Source organism: Gossypium hirsutum, chromosome A08, assembly GCF_007990345.1.
Source record: "Gossypium hirsutum isolate 1008001.06 chromosome A08, Gossypium_hirsutum_v2.1, whole genome shotgun sequence".
NCBI lineage: Eukaryota > Viridiplantae > Streptophyta > Magnoliopsida > Malvales > Malvaceae > Gossypium > Gossypium hirsutum.
The window spans coordinates 6891192-6900999 of record NC_053431.1 but is presented as its reverse complement, the minus strand read 5'-3'; the positions used below and the strand labels follow the sequence as shown (position 1 = coordinate 6900999).

At 33.2% G+C, this 9808-nt stretch overlaps 1 protein-coding gene across 1 annotated transcript; it reads right to left on the bottom strand.

The window, feature by feature from the left end:
• Positions 1–6652: 6652 nt before the first annotated feature.
• LOC107961632 (uncharacterized) lies at positions 6653–8970 on the bottom strand. The gene has a single exon (XM_016897691.2). It carries the CDS (start codon positions 8587–8589, stop codon positions 7642–7644), a length of 948 nt encoding a protein of 315 aa, XP_016753180.1. The 5' UTR covers positions 8590–8970; the 3' UTR covers positions 6653–7641.
• Positions 8971–9808: the final 838 nt, after the last annotated feature.

The window sequence follows — 9808 nt, the reverse complement described above, 5'->3', positions numbered from 1 at the left end:
ATCCCCCTGAAGTTGTAGTGGGGCAAGTTGAGGATATGAGTCCGATCTCCCCGAAGTTGCAGTGGAGCGGGTCAAAATGATGGACCTTACCCCCTGAAGCTACAATAGAGTGGATTGAAGCTACAAGTTTTGTCTTTTGGAAGTTACAGTGGAGTGGGTCGACGCAACAAGACACAGTGGACTAGAATAAAGTTACTTGAAAAGAAGCGTCAAGAGAAGTCGAGACTCGACGAGACCGGGCAAAATTGGGCTTTCTTAGTCTTTGCTCTGTTATCGTTACACGACAACGAGCAAAGAGGGGCAGCTGTACAAGCCCAATCTGAACTAGCCCAAACCCAAGACCCAAAACAGACCCAAAGCCCAATCTGAACCAGCCCAAACCCAAGACTCAAAACAGACCTAACCCCTAACCCTAGCCGCCGCACCCATCACCTACCCTCTGCCACCGCCACCAACTCCCTACCACCGCCGCAACCACCACTAACCACTCCCATCAAAACACCTGCAAAACACGCAAAGAACAGCAACCAAAATGAAAAGAAAAGGCATGTAATGTTGGCTATAAAAGCCATGTTTATTGACTGTAAAAAGGGGTTCGGCCCTTGTTTTTCCGGAGAGAAAAGAAATAAAAAGGTTGAACACTAATCTTTGACGGGTTTTCTTTTTTTTTTCCTATCTACTGTTGCCATTTTTTACGATTCTATTTCTTTCATTTTTTTTACACAAAAATATAAAGAAAAGATTAAGAAAGAAGCTTATTACCCTTTTCTTTAGTCGCCGGAGTGCTCAGGAGGCCGAGGAGAATCATCGGAGAGAAAAAGGGAGACTTTTGGTCTCCCCGCCGCTGTACACGGTGGCGCCGGCGCCGGAGGCGGCGGCCGGTGCGATGGCCCTCGGCCGGACCCTTGGCCGGCGCTCAGAGAGAAAAGGGGAGGGTTGAGAGGTTTTGGGTTTTTTTTTTGAAAAAAAGAAAGAGGAAATGAAATTTTTTGGGAAAATTTTGAATATATAGGCGTGTGAAACGACGCCGTTTTGGCCCAGCTCCATAACGCCCAAAACGGCGTCGTTTTGCTTTGGATCGGGCCGACCCGACCCGCTCCTGGAGGATCCGCGTGTTTTCGACGGAAGGGCTAATTGCACCTTTAGCCCTTCCGCTTTTTAATGGTTTTATAATAAAGTCTTTTATTTTTTTAATTTGGCCCCGCGTTTTTTATCTTTGTTTCGAGTTGGTCCACTGCTGCGCTGTGTTTTGGGGGCTTTGGGTTATTTACTATTTTGATCCCCCTCTTTCGGCGCGTCACAATTTAATCCTCTTTACTCTTTTTTTATTTCGATTTTGCCCAATACTTTTGTCTTTTATTGCTATTTAGTCCATCTGTTTTATTTTTGTATCTTATTTTTTACTCATCTATTCATTATTATATTTATATATTATATTATTATTTTTGTATTATTATTATTATCATTATTATAGTTGCTCTTATATATACACGTATATTTCTTTTATATATAAATATATTTTTCTATATATTTACATGCATACTTTTTGTACTATATATATACATATACACTTATTTTTATACTTTATTTGTGCATGCATATATGTTCATAATAATCGTACATATTTCTAATCTTCGTAAATAGTACATATTTTTACATATATATATTTGTATTACTTCTATTTTCATAATTTTTATGTATATCTATACACATATATATTTTTATGAATATATACACATACTTATGTGTCCCCTTTTTTATATATATGTAAATCTCCATATATTTTACATATGCATATAAATTCATATTTTTATATATTTTATAATACATACACGTACGTATACTTTCATATTTTATAATTCTCGCATACATACATACCTATATCTATAAATATTATAATGTTATTCATTAATCATTGTTTCATTTGATGGTAATTTATTCATTTATTTACATGCTCTTTATTATTTTACATAAGTGCTTTATTTATTTTATTTTATTTTATTTTATTTGTTTCACATATTATTGATTTGTTTTTTTTATTTATTTTATTTAGTTGTTATGGCCTGTATTATTTTTATATACATTTTCGTATCTATCATGGTGTTACCACGCATATCGATAATGGAATTAGTTTCCATCTCTTTTTTATAACGACTATATATGTTGTTTTGCTCGGTATGACAAAATTTGTTTTTTTAAAGATGGCATTTCGTGTTTAGATTCGTGAGGATCGTACCCTAACTTACTGGGTTTCAATTTTCACGATAAATCTAAATGCACGAATCCTTTTAAACTCAAATTTTAAATGATCTCGGGATTAAAAAAATCGCGTCCTAACTTACTGGTCGTGATCTCGTTTTTAAAATCCGAGATGGCTAAATTTTTTTAAATAAGTATTTTTCATTCGCGTATCGGGAATTCGAGACATTGCGTCCTAACTTACTGGATATGATTCTCTTTCTCGAATAACGTGAAATATGTTTCTTTTCCAATTTTTTTATTTTATTTTAACACGAGGATCGTATTTTTAATTTTTCCAAGGTTCTCAATTTTTGACATTAAGACATTAAGTAATCAACTAGGTACCAATTTTGGGCGTATCGAGGGTGCTAATCCTTCCTCGTGCGTAACCGACTCCCGAACCCGTTTTCTGAATTTCGCGGACCAAACTTGTTGTTTTAATAAAATCAAACCGTTTATTAAAAAAAGACCGCTTTTCGAGGTGATCCAATCACACCTTATAAAAAGGATTGGTGGCGACTCCTGTTTCATTTTTTTCAAAACCCAAGTCGACCCCGTTTTCATCCAAAAAATGGTGTCAACAGACGCAATAAAAGAGTAGGGGTCAAACTTTTTTAAAATCTTATAATCATTAGATTCACATATTAAGTTATGATATTCTCAAAATCTAATACGATAAACATATTATCACATGTGTAAAGTCGTGTCAACTTGCTATTTTCATATATTACTCAAAAAAATCCTATTAATAAATTTAACAAGGGTTGTTTTTGTTAAGACATAAATTTTAAATTTTAGAAATATAGGGACTAAGATAGATTAAATTAGAAAATATGGACTAAATCTATAGCTTTATATGTTGTACAAGAGAAAATCACTACTACAACTCACACATTCTTAACAGGAGAAAATCACTACTATGCTACCACGATTTGAGTCTTTTACATATGAAATAAACATTCATGACAAATAAACCAAACACGAAGAAATACAAGTAAAATAGGAAATATGATTAATATTGTTTAGGCCAATCAAAGATAATGATTAGCCACTTTATTTATTTCTTTGTTTTAAACATACATAAAGTTTATGTATTAATATGTTAGCCTCTAACCTTCTATTGGCCATTATTCTCTTGAACCATTCTTTTGCGATTCTCACCTTCCCATCACTGGTCAGGAATTTCGTACTCATCTTTCAGGCGGTCTAAATACTTATTCACCATAGGAAGATCAAGATCAAATTCCAAATGAAATCCAGACGTTCCCTTTTGTACCCCCGCAATTCCATGCAGGTGTGTATCCATATTATGAGCACTAACAAAGCCAGCTACCCAGTTAACTAACAAGCCTTCCTCGGTAACAATATTTGGATGATAATCATTCGGGGGAGGATTATAAGTACATTCCAATGATCTACCGAATAATCACTTCTGCTTCAAGTAGGGTGATTCGTTCCTATAAAAGGACAACTTTTTTTCCCAAGGTAAAAAATGGAAAGTTATGAATTGTGTGATCCACACGAGCGTGTGTACAAGGCGTATCGATTTTGAGAATCATGTGTGGTAATAGCTGGAAGTTTCGATTTTTAAGTTTTTTTTTTCTTGACATTTTAAGAAGCCTTAAATAAAGAAATAAAGGAATCAAGAAGAAGTCGTCAAGAGATAGCATGAAAATTACCCAAAAAGCACCATTGAATCCGATTTTCAAGCTGTTTTCCATCAATATTCAAGAAATCAAATTGATTTTCAAGGGGGTTATAATGAATTTCTTTTATTTTGGTTGTTATATTGTATTTTTTTGGTGTTTATTCTTGCAATTATGAACTAATTGTCTTAATACCTAAGAGATATGAACCTTAGGATGAATTCTATTGTTTGATTTCTAGTTTATGCAATAAAATTCTGGTTTTTTTTTGTTTTCAATTATGAACGCTTAATTATTATTGGGTTGATTCTGAGGTTGAATAGGCCCTTTTTATGATTAGATCTTCCATAATTGAATGGAGTTGAATGCAAACCAAGAAAGAAGACGACATAAATCCAACAAATTAGAGTACTCAAATTTAATAGGGGATCCATAGAGCGAATTAATGCGATAATAAAAGTTTTAATTAGAAAGAAATTTCAATTAATTAACTTAGAGTTAATTGCTCTTATGCTCGAAAAAGATATTAATATAAATTAGAGATTTCTATAGATCAAAGAGTTAAGAAGAAATTATATAAATTAAATTGAGAATTATAGATGAAATCTAAGTGGATTCTTAGCTAAGTATTATTTTGTCACTTGGTTGATATTTGATTGTTTTTATGTTTTACTTTTGGTGTATTCATTAGTTAATTTAGATATTTTAATTTAAATTTAATTAAGCCTATTAAAGTATTAAGTTAAATAATAGAAATATGATAATTACTTGTAATTGTACTCCTTGAGGAAATGGTATCTATGCTCACTATAGCTATACTGTTAATAGATAAGTACACTTCTCTTAATTAATTTATTAGTTAATTTAGTAAACATCATAGCACCATAATAAACCTTATCTAATATATATATCTTCGGAAGATCGGGGAGGAAGCAACAATGGGATGTAAAGGGAAGCGGCGTGCTCTAGAAAGAAGTCATCAAGAGTTTACAATCTTAGCAGGAGAGTGTCAAGATCAGCATTGCAAGAAGTGTTCAACTATTATGGAAAGGTTACTGACCTATACATTGCGTACAAGAACAAAAGGAAGAATTATCCTTTTTCTACCTTTGCTTTTGTCAGGTTTTCAAACGAAAAGGACATGAAAACTGCGATAGATAAAAGCGATAATCATGTGATTGACGGACGAATGAACTGTCCGAGTTTTCAAGGTGAGGTATTAGAGGGCAAGAGTGACCTTTACAGGATCCAAAGGTGACAACAGTGGCTCAATAACAAATATCCACTATCAGTCGAGAAAAGGTAAGAGTACAGCGTGGAGTACCGGGAGAGACAAGAGAACTTATAAGGAAGCTCTGATGGTTCAAGTCTGCTTGGCTGTAGGAAAAACGACTCGGGTTTATGGAAACCAATTGTCGATAAAATTAAATCAAAGATGTTATGATATGGTAAGGCTCATGCTTATTAGATCCAGTGATGGTTTTTTCTCTGTGAAATCTTTCTGTAATACGGTTTGATCCAACTCTACTTTATCTTTCGATTGGAGAAAGTTCATTTGTAATGGTATTGCTCCCCCAAAAGTTGTATTCTTCATGTGGTTCATGGAAGGGTCCCAGTAAAGGCTGAATTGGTGAAAAGAGGAGTTATTCCCGATGATTTGATGACGTGTTCTTTCTGCCATGGTGACATTGAATTTGTTTCTAGCTTAGGTTCGATTGTTTATATATAAAGGTTTTATGAAAAATATTTTCTATATTTTTTCATGTTTGGTTCATAGAAAATAGTTTAGTCAACAGAAAAGGTAAAATAAGTCATTTTTCCTGTAAAATGACTTACTATTTTGAAAAGCGTAAGTCATTCTCGAGAAAATAATTCATCTATAGATAATTTTATTTTTATATAAAAGTTAACTTAAAATCAAGCTTAATATTATTATATTGATAATAAATTTTATTTTTATTTTTAAAAATATTTAAAATATTATATTTTTCAATATTATTAAACATACATATTTAATTATTTATATTTAGTTGTATAATAAATTATTCATATAATAAATATAATTTATTATTTTAATAAATTATTTAATATTTCAATTTTATTTTAATAATAAATTTTAAAAATAATAATTTTAAATAATATTATTCACATATTATTGAAAATATTCAATATTAATATTTAATAATAAATATTTATTACAATTATAAATATATTAATAATAAATGTTTTATACTATAAAGATCAAAATATGTCATAAGTTTATGTACACTTCACATATTTGTAATTTAGTCTTTGTACTTTTATTTTCAAGAATTTAGTCCTTTTACTTTTCAAATTTAAAAATCAAGTCCAATTGTTGATATCGTTAATTTTTTTTGTCAATTTTATTGATGTCACATTTTTAAATAAAAATACTCACTTAATAGTCATGTAATTAAAAAATAGCGTTGTAATTAATCTGAATTTAACTTAATATTTTTAATAAAATATAAAATTATAGATAAAAATAAATTCAATTAAACAATGAAAAAAATAAAAAAAATCTCAAATGTATATTTGTTTAATTGAAAATAACTTTTATAAAATATTTTTAAGAAATTTACCACACAACAAAAAATATTTTACATAGATTACTTCAAACATCCAAAAATATTAATTTTTTCAGAAAAATAAATCATTTTTCAGAAATAAATTTTCGGAAGTTAATTTTAGTAAAACAAATGGAGCCTTAATTTTTTTTTTGTAAAGTTGGTTTGGCGACATTTTTGTAATCTATGGCAGGTCTTTATTGTGCACCCTTCCGATCCAGTATCGTTTATTCAGTCTTGATGGTTTGCTCATCCAAGATTTTCTAGTGAAGTGATGTGGTCCATGCTGTTCTTTTCTATTGTTTGGTCGACTTGGCTGTATAGGAATGAACTGACCTTTAGGGGAAAAACGTTTGATGCTCTCCAACTTAAAGAGATAATCCTGTTTTGCGTTGCCTGGTGGTATAAAGCCGAATTCCCCTCACCTTATGTTTTTGTTCTTGACATTTGCTCTAATCCAAGTAGTGTGAATCGGCATGCGAAGCTGTTGAATAAGAACAAGTTTAGATGCTGGTCTCCTCCGCCTTTAGGCTTTCTTAAGTTCAATGTTGATGGGGCAGTTTCGGGCTCTTCGGGGTTTGGTGGGGTAGGGGGATCCTTCGTGATGAGAAAGGGAATACTCGGTTGGTAGTCTCTAAAGTTGTTGGGGTATGTGCGCCTTTGCTGGCAGAAGTGGTTACCGTCAAAGAAGCCTTGAACATTTTCTTTACTTCGAAGTGGTTTATCCGCCATATCCCGAGGGCCTTCAATATTGAGGCTGATCTGCTCGCCAGAATTGGGATTAATAGATCCAATGAATTGGTGATTGTTTTTTAATTTACCTTCCTATCCAGTGTTTATTTTGTTGTGTTCCCTGTTGGGTGTGTCTGGCTGCCATTGTTGAGCTCAGGGGTGCCCACTTGCTTCCTTTATCTTGTATTGGTTCTTGAATTTTCTTTAATTGATTTCACTTTTCAATATATATATACATCTCTGAATGGGTCAAATTGCCTATATTGCCTATCTTCTAATTAACTTTAATTTCCAAACAAATTATAAGAGTATATAATTTACAATACTCAAAGAATACAACATATATATACATGCAGAGAATTTGCCTGCACATTTTTGTTTTTTTCTCCCTAGCAATTGCAACATTAAAATTAAAAGAAAAAAACAACAACAACTCACTCAATCTTCCATGCATAAAGAAACAAGCTGAATTCCGCTGTCGTCACTGTAGGGCTTCTCGTCGAATAATACAAGCTTCCAGTACTGGTATCACTGTCACCGCCATGGCTACTTCCTTCTTTATCACTACAATCGGCTAATTCAGCCGGTATGGGTTTAAATATAAACAATCCATGACCAGTTCCAGGGCTACTAAAAAACCAATCATGAACATCCCACATCACTTGAACCTGTTGTTTATCGACAAGAACCGTTTGGTTCCCTCGAAACTTCCACTGCAAATTCTTCACATGAATTAAAACAACCCCATCCATACTAATCCACATTTCAGGATCTTTTAGACCGGTCGTTGAGCTCTCGACGACGATGTCGTGTTCTTTCCTTTTCTCGTCGAATTTAGCTCTCGTCGCAAAGCTTTTCTTGGCGAAAACGTTTTCTTTTTTGTAAAACAGTACTGGTTCAACCAAAGCTGGCCTTGATTTGGTTCTTTTGTAAGCTTTTTTACGGTAATCTCCGAGTAATAAAACAACTTCTTCATCTGAAACTAAGGCGACGTAGTAATCCGAAACTGGTTCGGGGCCACTTGTGAATTTGGCTGAACGAAGATCCCAATAAACATCAACTGGTTTGCCTTCAACTTCAAATGATTTGTACCCTTTTCTGCTCCAAAAATGCCATGGTTTAAGCTCGATCTTACAAGTTGAATGGACGTTGTCGCCTTCCGTGTTGTTCACCATGATGTTGAGAGAATAGTTCATGACGTTCTTGCACCAAATGATGGTAACGTTACGCCAATAGCCAGCCATGTTGGTTTGGTACATCAACGTGACGGTGGTTTGTGAGTGTTTGTTGTTTATTTGAGGGGGAGGTTCTTCGGTTATTCTCTCTGCATAAATGGCGGAATTTCGAGCTGATTGAGCTCTAATGGGGAAATGAAACGCCATCGTTGAGCAACTTCAAGGGATAATATATAACCCTTAGTTTTTGCATTCAAATGGGATCGATTATTCAATTTCTCTTGTAACCTTCAAAAATGGTTTCCTAGGATTGATCATGGAAAAACAGAAAGGTTACCTTTGAGATTGACAGCAAAACCAGCTGAGATTGGTCTTGGCAAAAAACAAGAAAATGGTGAGTAAAGAGTAAGCAATGGAGATTAAACTTTGAAGGGGTGTTTGGTTTCTGGGAAAAGAGATGGAATGAAGGGGAAACAAGCAGGAAAGTTAGTGATTCCATGGAGGAAAAATCTCGATTCTAGAGGTTGTAAGCAAGAATGGTGTCCGAATTAAAAGGGAGTTTGCTATATACAGTCAGTCTGTTCGCATGCCTACTAAACATACAATTCCTTTTTTAAAAGGAAATTTTAAATCGACCATTGTATTTTAGCCTAAAATTGTATTTTTTTTCTAAACCACCAGCAAAATAGATAAGATTGACCGTTGGTCACTTTTTCAAAGTGAATGACGGACTGATATTATCGCGAGAGTTTAAACATTGCAACAAAAGGAGAATGAAGTAGTGTCGGTGTGGTGGTGATTATCGACCAAAAAATACGGCAAGAGATGGACTTGGAGGAAGTGAAGGTGTGTAGGCGTTAGAACATTACTAATGTTGGAGATGCTTAGTGACATTCATGTTTCACTTCAGCTTCCACTCTTGGTACTACTGGTGGCAATTTTCCCGTCACCAACTGACATATCTAAAGCTTTGATTATTCAAAACATGCTCAACCCTTTTGGGTTTCTTTTAATTTGATCGATTTTTTTTTCAATTTTGATAATTGTTTGATTAATATAGAATATCAACTTTTTCAAATTTTCTAACCCGCCTGATAGGATGTTTATTATGCATTTTTTTGAAGATTTTATTATACAATTATTTGTGAAGATTTCAATCTACAATTTTAGATGATAATCTTAGAATTGTCAAGTCTCGAACTCGATTTAAAGTGTGGGCAGAAACAATTTGTAAAGGGAAAAATTGAAAAATAAGTGGAAAAGGCAAAGAAAAAGGGATTTAAAGTTGTTGACGTTAGTTTCAAAAGAGTTACGAGTTACCTTTTATCCCAAAAAAATATCTCAAAATATCAAGTGTTGAAACCATTTTTTTGAATAAAGGGCGTTGCCTATTTTAAAAAATCGAAAATTGAGTTGCCACCAATAA